This window comes from Callorhinus ursinus, unplaced genomic scaffold (genome assembly GCF_003265705.2).
Source record: "Callorhinus ursinus isolate GAN/ISIS: 27379988/994484 unplaced genomic scaffold, GSC_fseal_2.0 scaffold1, whole genome shotgun sequence".
In the NCBI taxonomy this organism is placed as follows: Eukaryota; Metazoa; Chordata; class Mammalia; order Carnivora; family Otariidae; genus Callorhinus; species Callorhinus ursinus.
The window spans coordinates 110211468-110229315 of record NW_027397063.1 but is presented as its reverse complement, the minus strand read 5'-3'; the positions used below and the strand labels follow the sequence as shown (position 1 = coordinate 110229315).

At 37.6% G+C, this 17848-nt stretch overlaps 1 protein-coding gene across 3 annotated transcripts in view; it reads right to left on the bottom strand.

Moving 5' to 3' along the window:
- Window positions 1–3059: 3059 nt before the first annotated feature.
- Window positions 3060–17848, bottom strand: part of XRN1 (5'-3' exoribonuclease 1) — a 110296-nt gene continuing 95507 nt past the window's right edge. The window contains exons 38-43 of one of the 3 annotated variants that reach the window (XM_025881181.2): window positions 16490–16671; window positions 14805–14918; window positions 14608–14710; window positions 9160–9198; window positions 8636–8796; window positions 3060–8048 (exon numbers count right to left, since the gene is read on the bottom strand). In XM_025881181.2, the coding sequence (XP_025736966.1) occupies window positions 7746–8048; window positions 8636–8796; window positions 9160–9198; window positions 14608–14710; window positions 14805–14918; window positions 16490–16671 (902 nt within the window). In that variant the 3' untranslated portion in view covers window positions 3060–7745. The remainder of the gene's footprint in view (window positions 8049–8635; window positions 8797–9159; window positions 9199–14607; window positions 14711–14804; window positions 14919–16489; window positions 16672–17848) is intronic. The other 2 variants (XM_025881188.2, XM_025881195.2) reach the window with 2 other exon arrangements.

Below are 17848 nucleotides of genomic sequence, written 5' to 3'. Positions count from 1 at the left end.
AGGAATGGGCCACAGCAGCATGTTTGTATGAGTTGACCTTACTTGCCTAGGCAGAGGTGAACATCTGACACGAACTCAGCCCATCTGGAGTTGAGATGGAGACACACTAGGCTGGTCGCTGGAACTGAAGCAGTGTACAGCTGGAATATGGAAGCCATGCACGTTAGGTAGGCAGAGGTGAGACTAGGAAGGTAGATACCTATGTTCCTGATAGCTGTCTTGTTCGTGGACCAGGCCCCTTTGAAGCCCAGCTGTGTTCTCGCTCTTGGATTCTAGGCAGTTTTCCGGCATCCATACGATAAATCTTCTACTCTCACCCTCATTTTATTTTTTCGTGAGCTAGTTTAAGTGGGATTTTGTTACATCCAAATAAAACAGCTTTGACTAAGACAGCCTTTAGGATGAAAATCAAACACTTTAACATGGTCTGCAATGTTATGATCTAGTGTCTACCTCCGCCTCCATTTTACCTCTGACCTCTCTTAATCAACACCACACATAACTCAGCCCTGATTGGTCTCCTCCCCTCACTTAAGTCCTTCTTCTCAGGCAAGAAACCGTGATAACCTTCCTAGCCTGTGAGGTTCCTTTCCTGTGTACTGGTTATACTGCTATTGTGCCTGGTGGTTTACTTGTCTCTCTTCTATTGACTTTATGTCAATATAGTCAAGACTAGGTCTTACATTTGTTAATGCTATGCTTGTGCTAAACCCTTAAAAGATACCAATAAATAGCAAATAAAATGAATGAGAATCTATTCATAATAAAACTAACTACACAGTGTTGATGTAAAAACTAGATTATGAAACCTGAACCTTCTAGTATAATGAAGTGCTTCAGAGCGTAGGATTTGGAGTCAGACTATTGCAGAGGTAAAACCTATTTACATGATAGGGTTATGAGGATTAAAAGAGATACTGTGTAAACCATTTGTAACATTGTATTAGGCACTTAGTAAGCATTTTGTGATTAGTAGACTTATTTATTGATCCTCAAGGAACTCAGTGAAACATGGCTAAGACTCCTACAAATGTAAGAATCAGTGACTCCATAAAGCATTGGAAAATTCTAAAGGCAACCATTTTCCGAGTTGAAGCTTAACAGGGATGACCCTCTTAATGAGAGCTGTTTGCAAGCAAGTCCTTCCATGAGCTTTGGCTACTATTAAGGTAAAACTGTTTTGCAGGCCTTCTTTTATGTAAAAATCCGTAAGGACTGCTGGCCCAGGATGTGGTTGTGGCTTAAGAGCCTGTCTTGGAGAGCCTGGCATTTCCTTATCAACTCACAGCCCCAGTAGGGGCAGTTTCTCAAAATGACCTGCCCATCCCTCCGCTCCCCTCGCACCCCTACTACACGAGAGACCTGATTTACAGAGTTACAGACACCACAGGCCTTAGAGCCCCATGGAGAGGAGGCAGAGTGAACTGGACGGTAACCCCCTAAGGTTCAGTTCCTGAGAGGCCTGATTGTACTTCCTGGATTGGATTCTTTTTTAAAATTTTTTAAGATTTTATTTATCCATTTGAGAGAGAGAGAATGAGAGAGAGAGAGAGAAAGCATGAGAGGGGGAGGGTCAGAGGGAGAAGCAGACTCCCCACCGAGCAGGGAGCCTGATGTGGGACTCGATTCAGGGACGCCAGGATCGTGACCTGAGCCGAAGGCTTAACCAACTGAGCCACCCAGGCGCCTTTTTTTTAAAAATCTTTTTAAGAGCTGGATTGGATTCTGTAAGATTGCCCCAATTCCTTGCAACAAATTTCCTTAAGCTAGCTTGAGTGGGTTTTGGTTTGTTTCAGTTTTAAATCTTTTTAAGATTTTATTTATTTATTTTGAGAGAGTGCGGAGAGAGAACATGAGCAGGGAGGGGGAGGGGCAGAGGGAGGAGCAGACTCCCAGCTGAGTGGGGAGCCTGATAGGGGGCTAGATCCTGGGACTCTGGGATCATGACCTAAGCTGAAGGCAGATGCATAACTGACTGAGCCATCCAGATGCCCTGGTTCGTTTAGTTTTGAGGCTCACATCAAAAGATTGGTACCAAGACTGGCAGGAAGCCCCAAGGATGCTGTAGAGTTGGGGCGAAGAGGGGTGGTTACTATGGATCTCAGTGTGAGGATCTGACAGTCTGTGGGATTGAAGTGGAAAAATAGCTAAGTCCCTACTGGTAAGCCTAGACCACAGGCCTCCTGCTGGATCAGGGGACCAGATACTCTATCAGGATGTGATTGCTCCTTGGGATCTTGAGTGAAGTACGACAGTAGAGGCAGTCTGAGGTTTATCGGGCAGAAATGGGAGCAGATATAGTAGGAAGAAATTTTCTTCCCTCCTTAACCCTTCTTTCCAACTCCTTCCCACCCATACCATTGGGAGATTTTGGTAAAATTATGTATCAGAGTTATATTGTGAGACATGGCTAATATTGGCAAGATGTTAGTCTTGTAGATTCCCCAGTCGTATGAGTAGAAATTAAAGCCTCTTTCTATGAGGCTCTGTAAGAACCTTCCCCTGCATGGTAGAAAAGATGGTGAGGATTGTGACAGGGAAAAAGAAGAACAGAAAGAGCAGAGTATCCCAGATGCCCAAGTGAAGCACGAGGACTCTACGAACTAGATACTGGAGAGTGACTCAGTGGGAAAAGCATAGAGGTATTTGGCACCATCCAGAGGACTCTGTGTTTGGGACCCAGTTAGTTAATAGATTTTCATATACACAGGACAAATCCTTATTTACTAACATTTGTAATACACCTAGTATGTACCTAGTACTTTATACATATTAACAACACGGAGTGTTTTCATCCTTTAGAAGATGAAGAAACTGAGGCTTTGGCTTTACATAACTTGGCAATGCTAATATGATAACAACTTATTTACAACGAGTAATAAGTAGAGTAAGGTTCTGAACAGTGGCCATCTGAATCTACAATCTTCAGACTTTTTCCACCAACCAATCTGTTTACTCTAAATGACATAAATTCAAAACACAGATATAAAAAGATAGAGGGTTTAAGTGAATAATGTTTCTACTTTTGATATTAATGCAAATATACAAGAACAAACAGCTTTTGAAATCATTCTCAAGTGTTTAATTAAAATCCATATAGCATTTAACATGTATAATGTTTAAACTCTTTCAGTGACTCTTATTTTAAAATCCTTCTGCACAACATTTTGAGGCTAACTTCATGCTAGAGATCTACAAATGTACAACTTAACACAAAAATACATTCGGAGTCCATTCCAATGCAAGTTTAAAACACTTTAATTGCAGACAATGTAAAGATATTTAAAAAACAAAAACTATAAAATGAGCACATAAAAGTCTTCCCTTTTGAATTTTTAATAAAATACTGCTCTGTATAAGATCTAATGAAAAAGTCCAGTTACTTATAAAATAGCTATGTGAGAAAAGAAATGAATTAAGGTATATATGTATGAATTATATTGTTTAAATGAACAGAGTGTTGAACACTTCGATGATACAGCACACTATTTATTATTCATATATCAAAATAGAGGAAAACCCTCAAAGAAGCAACTGGGTGCAAGCAAAAGAAAATGTAGGAGACCTGAGGCAACAAAACAACAAAAAAAACCCAAACCCCAAAACAAAGGATAACGTCCCTTAGCTGCAAAGGGAAAGGAATAAAATAACTTAAAGCAAACTGTGGACCAAATTCTCAGTCTTTTTATTTCATAAGAAACAGTATGAGAATTTGGCTTCAAATTACTAAAAATTCTGTATAAACTTAATTATTTGGCCTAGGCAATTTAATAGTATACCAATTGCTGAAATCAATAGCAATGGATGTACTGCTGGAAAAAAATTAATTTTTACAGGTTCAACTATGTAAAACTATCTACTGGAAACCAGAGTCTCCATCACAAATTGCACTTGAGATGGCTGAATGCATTGATTGAGCAAGGCATAATTGCTGGTTCACTGACATACGTACAAACACAAAAGCAGTTATAGATTGCTGATATTCTTAATTACTAAAACTATTTTACACATTTCCCCCCCCCACCAAAAAAAGAGCGATACCCGAGCTGTTAACTCAGTATGGCAACAGGGACATTTCTGCATGCCTGCTGACTCAGGACCATTGCCTGTCTGTTTCAACACTGTTTCTTACTGCTCCCTGGCAGAATATGGAGAGGTTTGATGGAAATACAAACCAGGTCAGTTTGAAATATTCATTTCTGGAATTTTAAGCTTTATCCTGACTAGGAAAGGAAGCTCCTGTGAAAAACACTGTTCCACTGACAAAGCTTACAAAATATAAAGAACACTGCCAGTTTGAGTACTATCACTATCTCTAGAAAAATGATAAAGGAACTTAAGTGATTAATTTTTTTTTAAAGTAGAGAATGCTTGTCACAGTTATATCTCTCCAATAAATTAATTCTCCTCTATAGTAAAAACACACTTTGGAGGCAAGGTGATCCTAAGAAAGATAGCAAGCTTGAAAAGCTGGGAAATTATACACTGTTGCTTTAAAAAAGATGCTCTGAACAATGAGACAAAGCACGTTAGGCCTAACTTCAATGGAGATCTGGACAGTTTTCTCTACCTTAAGGTAAAAATTAGACAACCACTACAAAAATGTATGATTCATTAATACAAACAGAACAGATGATTAAAAAGTGAGTAAATAAAAAAGCCCCTGCAACTTATCTATTTCCTTGAGCTAGAAAGATAGAGTCTGAAAATGCAGTGATTGGATATATCTTATTTAATTGGTTTCCTTCTTCCAACTCCTCCTTCACTGCTTCTCCCCTTAAATGAAGACTGTAGATTAGTTTGGAAATAACAGTCTAAAACCAAAGCAAATACCTGATCATAGGAAAGGAAAAACAACAAAAAACCTGCATCAAAAAGAGTTCATCTCTCCCACCAATAGAAAAACAAAAACAAAAACAAACCTTATCTTTTCAGTTTTAAAAGAACTCCTTATCCCTCTGAAAAGCAAGAACATCTTAAATTGAAACCAAGGTACACACAGAGGCAAAATTAATGTTTCATGCAACTGACTCTCCGATGTTTTAAGACTTTAGTCTACATGATGTTTAAATCAATTAATACATTTTGTCAAATTATAAAACTAGGTGATGATCAGGTAATGCAGGCAATTGTAACAAGGAACAATGAGACTAGAAGAATCAATTTCAAAATTCACTTAATGCACTCAAAAAAAAAAAAAGAGGGAAATTACTGAGTAAGAATATTTAGATTTAACTTCTTCCGTTACGTGGAAGCATGAAGCAATTTGGGCACTCTGCTCTCCTATGCCCTATAGAGACCACAGCTTTCACAGAAAGTTTACAGCAGATTCAACAGTCAAATGGGCCTATTTCTAAACTTGGAACTGGTCCGAGTTTGCCCCATCCAAGAGGGAAAAACTAAGTTTCCCATACTATCAACGAATCCAGTGTCCTAGAGATTATCATGAGATAAAAATAGTCTCTGTTTCTTATGTCCTGCACAGGGAGGCACAAGTCCTGCTGATCTCCTATTGATCTCATGCCCATATTGGAACAGGTCTACAAAGGAAAAGGAACAGAGATGAAGGCTTGACCACTAATCTAGTCATTATCGAGCTCTTTCCTATTTTAATCTCTCTTCAATCTTGACCTTTAGAATACTATGTGTTTTTTAAAAAGGGAGGAAGGAACAAAAAGAAAACACTTTTGCTGCCTATCCGTGTAGAATTATAAACTCACTTTGCTCAAACACTGGGGTAATATCCTTATGGGTTCAGTGGCAATATGCTTGAAAGTTATCGTGGAGTTTTCAGAAGAATGGCACATGCTCCTTCCTTTGTACTCTAAAAAAGATGTGGGTTGTGCACTGTTTTTAGAAGGGCCACATAGCAGTGATGAGCGAGGCAATTCTTGAATGCTGGAGTTTGCACAGGTACATAAAGTGAAAAATATTAACACACTTTAAAGTAGTAAGAGGTTAACAGAACACTATTATCACAATTTAACTTTTTTGTATTGTATTCTCATAATAGAGATTTCCTTTTAAAACAAATACAGAGTTTGTGAGACACTAAGGACAAACACTGAGAATTATTTGAGCCTCATTATTCAAGATCCCACTACAGATAAACATTCCCAACAAGGACATGCTGGGAACCAATGAACATCTGAATCTGGAAAATTAACAGAAAATAAAATCACAGACGCTCACATGACTATAATAAATGACAGATAATGAACATTTATCTCTTACACTAAAGGCACTACTAATATACAAATATCCTCTTAACATTTAGAGAAACTCTGAAATCAGCAGTTAGAGAAAGGAATCCATTTAGTTCAATACAAGCATTTAAAAAAAGAAAAACAAATAGACTAAGACTCATGGCAGGGTTTTTAATGAGTTAAATGAAACTGGCTATAATAATAAGCAGCTCCATATAAACATTATGGTTCCTACTTTTTAAAAAAGTATGATAACTTACTTCCTTAAAAATATAAGCATATCACAAAAACTAAAGGATGTGTGTGTGTGTGTGTGTGTGTGTGTGTGTGTGTGTGTGTGTGTGTATGTGTATACATGTAAAAACTCAGGCCCTGGTACCACTGAGAAATTTTCATAAATTCTAAAATAATTTCAACAGCCACAGCTTGAACAATACACACCCATACATGACATGCAAAGACAAAATGCCAGAGTCACTGAACAGTTCAGCATAAAGCTAAAAATATGGAAACAGAATGAGACAGGCGTTTGTCATGTAAATAAAGTACATTACAAACTGATTGTGCCTGTATTTAGCACACCTCAGAATTTTTTAAAAAATTAGAATTTCATCAGTCTCAAGAAGCACTCACTACACATGGACCAACAAAGAAGCTCTCATGTATGTTTAAGCAGGTAAAAAGCTATACAAAAGAATAACACAGTTTATTTCAACTAACAACATGATTAATATATTTTACTTTATTCTATTAGAAGATTAATTTGTAGTCCTTGTACCCTGTAGATTTTGAAACTTAATTTTATTAGAAATTTCTAATGCTGGTTCTTGAATAATCTAAAAAATTGTAATTACTTGCTCAAATCTAGGTTGCTATTTATAGTTCTAAGCAGTTAATTGAAATATTCTGATCAGTATTCTAAAGTTGCTTTGGTACAAAATTTAGAATAAAGCAAAACTGGCAGCACCACCACAAGTGTGATCATTTCACAGCAGGTCTAAAGGACCCTCAGAGAAAACAAAATGTAAGTTAAAATACTTTAAGAGCCATTCTCCTGACAAACCTGTCACATCATTAAAAAGAGAAATAAAATCCACATTCAGTAGATTACACTTGAGGCCCAATTTTCATGCTCCATTTAATTATCCCTCAATAGTGTAAAATTTTTTTTTATTATTATTGCACTATGATGTCTAATTCATAGTTCAGGATACTTCTATTGATGAGAGGCCGAGTTAGAGTGGTACATTTTAATGCTTAGTCCACTGATACTATTTTAACACAAGGTTTAATTTAGTTTTTCTTTTTTACAGCTTTACTGAGGTATAACTGATGTAAAACTGCACGTTTAAGATGCACAATTTGATATAGCATGAAAAGTGCCTGACAACAAATTAAAAATTTTAATTGAAAAGAAAATTTTTAATCAAAACATACTATTTTAAAATAGTACACTCTAATTTTTTATGAGACACAGATACAGATTTCTAAAAAGGTGGGTGGAAAGGAAAGAAATTAATTTAATTCCAAGTACCAAATTTATTCAGAAGGTTTAGAAACGCCAAAATTGACGGCCAGTTTTCTTGATTTTCTTCTTGAAGATGAGCTTGGTGTGGACTTGTGATGAGACATACTATGGCCTTGGGAGGCAGCTTCAGCTTGAAAAGAAGATGCAGGTTGAGTAATCTGAGAGGACTTTAAGGAAGCTGATGAACTCTCCTGTGGAATCACTTTGGTGACAATGGAAGACCCTGGCTGGCTAGTCTGAAGCGGGGTAGCTTGAGAATTCTGGACCTCCTTACTCTCAAAGTTCTTTTTATTTGCAACCCTTTTTTTAGTAACCTTTAAGGAATAAAAGTGTCGTTAATTAACAATGTACACAGAAAAAACTAATGTCATAAACCATGTTGCTAATATCTGTCAATTATGCTGACTTGTGACTTCCACTTAATAGTCTCCAAACCAGACTTCAGAAATTAAAAGAAATTTTAAAATTCTCCCTAACTTAAAAATAAAGAAAATTTATATTCCTGATTTTAAAATCACTTTGTGCTAGAAAATACTTGCTGTAATTATTACTGGTCACTGCTGGTCATAATTCTTTTTAAAAAAAATAGAGAGAGATTATGTGTAGAGTGTAGAGATTATGTAAAAAAAATATATATATATATAAATATATTTTTTAATCTCTACATTCAATGTGGGTCTTAAACTCATGACCCTGAGATCAAGAGTTGCATGATCTACTGACTGAGCCAGACAGGCGCCCTGACCACCAGTCATTAATATATATTCTTAGCACCCAGACTAGTACTGGGCTTCTGGTTGGCATTCAATCAGTAATAATTAAACAAATTTTTCTCAATAGTTCTTAAGCATTAACAAATTAACTCTCTTAAAAATATAGTAATTGTCTTTTCAGGTCTCACCTGTAGAGGTATGAACTGATTGTGCACACCACCTGGCATTCCCCCAGCCATGGGCATGGTCCCAGAATATGAAGTATGATGAAATGGCTTCCCAGGAACTGGCACTGGTGGTCCCCATGGCATGGAGCCAAAGAGATGAGATGATGAAGGCATTATATTAGCTGTTAAAAATCATGGATAATTTCTTTTTTAGTAAAATGGGTATCATCAAAGTCCCGAAATTTAAGATCTCCTTCAGCTACCCTTTTGTGGTTTTTTTTTTCCCCATCTTGGCAATGGGCCTACACTTGACTGATTGATTAATTTTGCTTACAACATTCCACCTTGGGAGCCCCCGTTAGGACTGTGAACTATCTACATAAGACAACTTGTCATTTATGTTGTCTGGCCTACAAAGGCCAATAGTACCATATACTTATATGAGCTTTAGGAATATTTGATACTATTTAAAAAAATAATAAAAGGATTATGTCCCTTTGGGGAGAAAAGCCAGGGCACAAAGACAGAAATCTTAAAGATCTCACCTGCCCCCAATGCTAAGTTGCTTCCATAGTGATCCCAGCCTACAAAAAAACCAAAAAAGCTCAAGTCTTGAACTCTGATCACTTTCATATGACATGTAGAATCTTTTTCCTATTCTAGTACTTGTAATTAAAGGATTTTAAAAAATTACATTTTGTTTCTTAAAAAAGTACACTGAATTGTGGTTTCCAAAACTGATTTGTGTATTGGAATCACCTGGGGAGTTTGTCTAATACAGACTCCTGGGCAAGGCCGCAGGCCTAGTAAACCACTCAGAAGGGCCCAGGAATCTGTATTTTTTGAAGTATAGCTGACATACAATATAATATGAGTATCAGGTGTACAACAGTGATTTGACAGATACATTACAAAGTGCTCACTGTAAGTGTGGTTACTACCTGCCACCATACAAAGTTATTATAATATTACTGAATATATTCCCTCTGCTGTACTTTTCATCTTTGTGACTTCTTTATTTTATCACTGGAAGTTTATACCTCTTAGTCCCTTCACCTGTTTGCCCATCCCCCCATTCCCTTCTCCTCTAACCACCACGTTTGATCTGTATTTATGAGTCTGTTTCTGTTTTGTTTTAGATTCTACAAATAAATGAAATCATACGGCATTTGTTTTTCTGTTTTACTTTGATGGACACTCAGGTTTCTTCCATAAGCGTGCATACATCTTTCTGAATTAGTGTTTTTGTTTTCTTTTTTTTTAAGATTTTTTTTTTATTTATTCATGAGAGGCAGAGAGAGAGAGAGAGAGAGAGAGGCAGAGGGAGAAGCAGGCTCCCAAGGAGCAGGGAGCCCGATGTGGGACTCAATCCCAGGACCCTGGGATCATGACCTGAGCAGAAGGCAGATGCTTAACCATCTGAGCCACCCAGGCGCCTGTGTTTTTGTTTTCTTTAGGTAAATACCCAGAAGTGGAATTGCTGGATTATATGGTACCTCTATTCTTAATTTTTTGAGGAACCCAAGAAAATCCGATTTTGTTTGTTTTTAGAGGGGAGGGAGGGGCAGAGGGAGACGGAAAGAGAATCTTTTTTTTTTTTTAAGATTTTATTTATTTATTTGACAGACAGAGAGACAGAGAAAGAGGGAACACAAGCAGGGCGAGTGGGAGAGGGAGAAGCAGGCTTCCCGCGGAGCAGGGAGCCCAATGCAGCGCTCGATCCCAGGATCCTGGGATCATGACCTGAGCCGAAGGCAGACGCTTAACGACTGAGCCACCCAGGAACCCCGAGAAAGAGAATTTTAAGCAGGCTCCATGCCCAAAGTGGAGCCTGATGTGGGGATCTATCCCACGACCCTGAGATCATGACCTGGGCTGAAATCAAGAGTCAGACGTTTAATCGACTGAGCTACCCAGATGTCCCAAACTTGTCACTTAATGTAGTAGTTCCCAAATGCTGCACTGGTAGTGACTGCATAAAAATCCACCTGTGGAGCTTGTTAACAATACAGATTCCTGGGGCCCCTGAGTGGCTGGGTCAGTTGAGTTTCTGACTTGCTTTCAGCTCAGTCATGATCTCATGGTTGTGAGATCGAGCCCCATGTCGGGCTCTGCACTCAGTGTGGAGTCTGCTTGAGATTCCCTCTCCTTCTCCCTCTGCCCCTCCCCCTGCTGGCACCGGTGCTCTCTCTCTCTCCCTCTCTCTCAAATAAATAAAATCTTTTTTTAAAAAGACTTTTATTTATTTATTTGAGAGAAAGAGAGAGCATGAGAGGTGGGGGAGGGTCAGAGGGAGAAGCAGACTCCCCACCGAGCAGGGAGCCCAATGCAGGACTCGATCTTAGTACTCCAGGATCATGACCTGAGCCGAAGGCAGTAGCTTAACCAACTGAGCCACCCAGGCTCCCTAAAATAAATAAATAGGGGCGCCTGGGTGGCTCAGTCAGTTCAGCATATAATTATACTAGTTATACTAAAAATGTATATATAGTTACTGGGTTCATTTTTGAAAGTGAAAAGCCTGTCAAATTAGATTTTGGAAGTCACAGTGAACTTACTCCCTTGAGCTATATGAAAACATCAGATTTATTTAGTCATAAAAATTTTATGACTAGGGCGCCTGGGTGGCTCAGTCGGTTAAGCGGCTGCCTTCGGTTGTATAAAACAATTTTTTATTATTTTTATTATTTATTACTACTAGCTCTGTCCTTCCAATATAAACATATCACAATATTTGTTTAAATATATAAGAGGGGTTTACAGTATGTGGTTGTGTAAATACTGTCATTGCAGAGCCAAACAGGGTACTCTGATTATGTTCTTTTGTAAAACTTTTTTTTACTCTTTTAAAAATAATTATCTTTTTAAAACTTCTTAGTCTTCTATGTACTTAGCCTTGATGTTTTTCCAAATGCCACCCATTTATCAGATAACTATCTTACCTTCCAAGACCCCACCTCTTCTCTTTCAACTGGGACTACTTTCTAGACCTGCTGAGCAGCTGACATGCTGGGACTTCCATTCATTGCGTAAGTATAAGAGATCTCTTGTGCTGTATCTCACGGTTTTTTCTTTTCTTTTTTCTTTCTTTCTTTGTGTCTTCCTTTTTTCTTTCTCCTTTTCTTTCTCTCCCTCTCTTACAACTACTTTGTTTATAATCCTCTAGCTTCTTCTTTTTTTTTTTTTAAAGATTTTATTTATTTATTTGACAGAGAGAGACACAGCGAGAGAGGGAACACAAGCAGGGGCAGTGGGAGAGGGAGAAGCAGGCTTCCCGCGGAGCAGGGAGCCCGATGTGGGGCTCGATCCCAGGACCCTGGGATCATGACCTGAGCCGAAGGCAGACGCTCAACGACTGAGCCACCCAGGCGCTCCAATCCTCTAGCTTCTTAAGAAAGGGTGCATAAGAAGTAGATCTGCCTGTCTAAAAATGTCTTTATTCTACCTTGCACTAGATTCATAGTTCGGCTATACAAAGAAATCTATGATAAAACTTAATTTTGCCTCAGAATTTTGATGTATTCAATGCTCAAATACTTCCCAGTTCTCTTCAGACATCCTCTGTATCACTGGTATTCTCAATTTCAAGGCAATCTCTACCTCTTTTCATTCACCGTGCTAAGCATTTGGTGGCCCTTTCAATTTAGAGTTGCATGTCCTTTAGTCCAGGAAATGTTTTTATCTTATTTCTTTGATACTTTCTTCCTTTCCGTTTGTCTCTGGTTTATTGTTCTGGAACTCCAATTAGATGGCTACTGGATCTTGTCCTCTTCCTCTAAATCTCCCTTCTTTCTGATTTTCCAGTTTTTCTCTGGTTCTTCCTGAGATTTCTTCGGCTTTGCTAAAGCTTTATCTATTGAATTTAAAATTTCAACTTAACAATTTAGTTCTTATTCTCCAATTAGTCTTTTTCTCCCCCTTATGTTCTTTCTTATGTTTTGGTTGCAATACTGTTTTATCTAAGTATATTAACTATGAGCTATCTTTGAAGTCTTATTTCCTACATTACCTCTATTTCTAGGTCCCTTTCATTTCTCTTTACTTTGGGCTTTCTCATTTAATTTTAGAGATTTCCCCAAAATGTTCAGGATCTCTCACAGTCTAGTATCTATTCATATTAAAGAGCAAGGCACTAAAACTGTGATTAGAAGCAGTGTTTGTGTTAAGGGGCTACATGACTTGAGGGCTTCTCTCTAGAACAGTCCTAGAGAGATCCACTTCTTACTTGGTAGTGAGCAGCCTTTTCGATGGAATATCTTCCAAAAGTCACCAGGTCTTTTCTTCAGAGTCCAGTAAGTTTCTGAAAAGAACCATCTTCCCACTTCCTATCTGAGCTATGGCTGGCTACAAACTGAGAATAGGCTGGGGAAAAGGAGCTTTACCTTAGTATCAGTTTTCAGCCTTCTATCTCTACTCTGTGCCTGGTGTCCCCGTATTTAGGGAGCCCTCTGGAGAACATACCTCTAGCGCTCTGCCTGAAGAGGCAGCTGCCTGGCTGTGCGGGGGAGGGATCTGAGGGGGAGTCGCATTCCTCCAAATACGGACTTTGAAACAATCCTCCTCTTTTCAGCCCATGCCTCACTGGAAGCTCTGATAGCTTCTGACACTTCCAAGTTCTGAATCTCTTGGGATTTGTGAGGGATGAGCTGCTCATCAACTCATTAAGATACTTTAGTTTATGACTTACCACTGCTCTATGAAATTAGTTTCTACTCCTTCAATTGCTTTTATCACAAACTCTTTTCAAATTTCTAACCTGCTGGTATCTCCTCTTTCACCTCTCTGTCCTTGTAGGTTTACGCTTTTAAAATCACTTACTGTTCAGTTTCATATAGTTTGAGCAAAGAGAAGAGATAACTTGTTTAATTAGCATTATTAAATTTTCTAATGCTTGTAGTGAAGATTAGATATATAGAGCTCCTAGAATAATACCTGGCACACAGTAGGCTCAGAAATTTTCTAAACTTGAAATAAACAAATGATTGGTTTTAAAATGATAATGATTAGGATATAAAGAAGCCAAATGCTATTAGGAAAAAGAGGTGATAAAAGTCATGTTTAATGAGCTAAAGATTTAGAATCATAAAATTACAAAATGGTAGTCTCAAAGAAATCCTGGATACAGTCTAGCATAAATAAGAAAATGGAGTTCCAAAGAACTTATATGATTTTCTCAAAGTCAGTTAATAAAAGAGCCTGGACAAAAAACCATCCTGATTCCACAGTGACCTTTTCATTCCCTCAGAACATCAGGAAGACCCCAAATGGCTACAGGAAGCAGGGAGCTACCTGCTTGATAACTCAGGCTCTACATTTGAAGGAGGACGACAGTTATGAGAGAATATTAAGAGATACACAGTAAGCTTAAAAACTCCTTCATTCTTCATTTCCTTCATCATCAAGGGCAGTTTCATACCCACAGCTTCAAAGCCTTACCTGTTTATTCCCTCCCTTCCACCTCTGTTCTCTCTCCCCTTTCCCCACCTGTGTTTTGATGTCTGTCTGACTTAAACCCAAATTCATCTGTTGGCAGCTACTGGGGAATAAGGGGCTGCCCAGAACAAAGAAGAGCCTACTTTAGCCACACTGGAAGCTGTAGAAGGGGGATGATATTTCTAGATGAATCTGCAGGCTCTGGTTTCAGACTTACTTCTCCCAATTCCTTCTTACATTCCTTAGACATTTAAAGAAATTTTTTGGTTTTCTCAAAATGATGCTTCTTAAAATAACTTTCTAAAAACAGTTAACTCATTAACAAATATTTATTTTATTTTTTAAAGATTGTATTTATTTGAGATAAAGCAAGTGAGAGAGAGAGCATGAGGCGGGAGGCAGAGGGAGAGGGAGAAGCAGACTCCCTACTGAGCAAGAAGCCCGATGAGGACTCGATCCCAGAACTCCAGGATTATGACCTGAGCCAAAGGCAGACACTTAACCGACCGAGCCACACAGGTGCCCCAATAACAAATAATCAGAAGAGCCAAATACCTTACCAGTAGGTTGAGGAAAAACAGGGGGAACGGTTCCGGGTGGTACAGCAGGAGGATAATTTGGAAATATTGGTGGAGGCAAAGGGAAATTCACTCCTAAGGAGCCCTATGGAAGTATTTAAAAGTTAGAAGACAATGCAACCAAAACATCTATAGAGATTAATTGAAAGTTTAGTAGAGAAGTCATGATCAATTCTTACCAATTGTTGTAAAGCAAAAAGTGCGGCTTTTTCCTTGGCTTCATTTTCAGAATGGCACTGTGGCCCATGTACCAGTAAGCCATTAGATAATTTTACCTGGCAAACTGTCATTGTCTAAAAAAGAGAATATGAATGTCTATGAAGTTATCTTTCTAGGACATTGACCTCCTCCCCCCCAACCTTAGTCTAAACAAGCATGTGACATTCTGTAAAAAATTCAAAAATTCAAAACAGCAATCAATTTAGTTTTGGGTTGCCCTGCAAAAACTTTAGAATTGTTTCCTTATCTTGCAATGTTTACAAAATAAAATGCTCTTTAAGCTAGCTGAAGGGTCAAGAATCCTAATGCAAACGAAAGCCAACAAAATTTTTCTTTATACCAAGGATTGGAAACTGGGCCTTTTGCTCGTGTTTGTAAGTAAGATTTTTTGTTTGTTTTTTTGCAATACAGCCAAGTCCATTCTTTCATGTATTGCCTGTGTCTGTTTTCATACTATAACAGCCCAGCTAAGGAGCTGTGACAGAGACCACAAAGCCTAAAATATTTACTATTTGGCCCTTGAAAAAAAAATTTGCTGACTCGTGCTTTACACTGTCCTCCGAATAGCAGATATTTCATTAATATGAATTAACTGCCAAAATCTAAAAGACTTAGTGGTAATGACCAATTTTACATTCACATTTAAGTTATAACTCTCTATTATACATTTTTTTCTTCAAAAAAAATTTTTTTTAAAATTCTTTTTTAAAAAGGTAGCCATTTTTATGTAATAATATTAGTTTAAGATTGCTTTCTGTTTTAGGTGAGAATGTATCAAGAACTTGGATATAAAGAGGATAAAACAACCTTTCCTGTAGTAAGTGGTTCTCAAGGTGCAGTCTGGGGAGCCTGAAACCCTTTCAGGAGGTCCTTGAGGTCGAAAGTATTTTCATAATAATATTAAGGTGCTATTTGCCCTTTCCACTCTTAGTTTCTCACAAGCATACAGAGGACAGAAAAGTCACTGATATAGCTTTAGATTCTACATTGCAACTAACTTCTAAGAAAATACCACTTTTAAATGTAGTATCAAAAAATATCCATTATCTGAAAAGGTTATTAAAATTCTCTCCCATTCTCTATCAATCTGTTTGGGGCCAGATTTTCTTCAGGTATTTCAACCAAAACATATCATAAGAGATTGATAATAAGAAGCAGATATGAGAATCTAGTTCTTCCGTTAAGCTAGGGATGGAAAAGATTTGCAAAACTGTGGAGCAGTGCTACTCCTAAATTTTTGAAGTTATTTTTAATAAATATTTTTAATTTTTTTCAGTTTCAATTTCCAATAGAGTTAATAAGGACATAACACAAGTAAACAAAAATTTGGGGGGTCTTCAAAAAAAAAGTGGGAGTTTATGAGGCCAAAAGTTTGAAAACTACTGCTGTAGACCAAGATCCCTAGCTCTATCAATCTGTCCAGGGTACATGGTGCCCAGGTTTCTCTGTCAGCATCTCTGTGGGCTCTGGCATAAATATGAGTGAGCAATAGTGGGAAGTAAAAATCTATGCTGCTCATAAAGTAAAAAAAAAAAAAAACAAAAAAACCCAGCTCCATTATATTATTTTTGCCAAAGATTTTCAGTCAATTTATTTAAGTTCAGTGTTAAAGAAGTTATATAAATGTAACAGTAATATACTATACCTGTGGTGTTCTAAGAAAGGAGAAATCTGGTTGTAGCATTCCAACAAGGGAACAAATTCGAGAAAGTTCAGTTACTGGTGTGGACACAGGAGGGATATGGCTGGGAGCAGGCCAACACACATGGTCCATAGACTGAACATTATGGTATTCGCTAGTACTGTGAGGCTTATTCATATAAGATGCTACCAAAAAACAGAAAAGGATATATATATATATATATATATATATATTAAATTACATATTGAACTGTGTGATTATTATAGGGTTTTATAGATAGCAAGCAGAAAATTGTTAAAAGGTTAAAAGAGGAATCTCTTGGGGCGCCTGGGTAGTTCAGTTGGTTAAGCAACTGCCTTCAGCTCAGGTCATGATCCTGGAGTCCCGGGACTGAGTCCCACACCTGCTTCTCCCTCTGACCCTCTCCCCTCTCATGCTGTTTCTCACCCTCTCTCAAATAAATAAAATCTTAAAAAAAAAAAATAGAGGAATCTCTCATGAAGCAAATACAGGAATTATTTAGTATTTCCTAAAATTACCAAGAATTCAATAGAGATTTTTAGATGATTATAACTGATTAATCATACATGATGATAAAAACATTCTAAAAGTTCACTTTCTTTATGATCAACAAAAACAGAACAAGAGCATATATCCCAGTGAAGAATGAAACTAAGTCTCTTATTATTAAAGATTAAAAAAAGGTAAGTGGCTTGTCCAAAGTCACAGAACTTATTAGCTCTGTAATTTGGGCTGGATTCTGAGCTCTTGACTCTAAGAGATATGATATTCTTCACTATTCTGAAATAAAGTTACTTGTTTATTACAGTGGAACCATCTTTTTCCAGTTTTGTTTTAAAATTTTTATTTTGTTCTATTTTAAGAGCATGTATGTCACCATGATAGTTTCCTAATAGTTACTGGAATTTTAAATTATTTATTCTAATATTCACTAAAATAGAAAATAAACGAAGCTAAGCTCTGATTTTGATCCTTAATGAACTCATTATCGGTTTATTTCAAAATGTTCTTTACCTCTAGAAACTTCTGTCCCCACTTACTTTTATATTAGTCATTCTTCCTAGGAGACTTCTGCAGATAATTTACACAGGCAAAATACTAAAGTATAGGGGACACAGAGAGTAGAAGCAATGATGGACGTGTATTAAAATCTGGCCATGTGCCAGATGGTATGCTACAGGCTTCACAGTTTTAAGATAAGTACCTACTTTCCAATGTCTACCTTAATTTTTTTTTTTTTAAGAGAGGGAGAGAGAAAGGGGGTTGGGGCAGAGGGTAAAGGAGAGAGAGAATCCCAAGCAGGCTCCTTGCGCAGCACAGAGCCTGATGCAGGGCTTGATC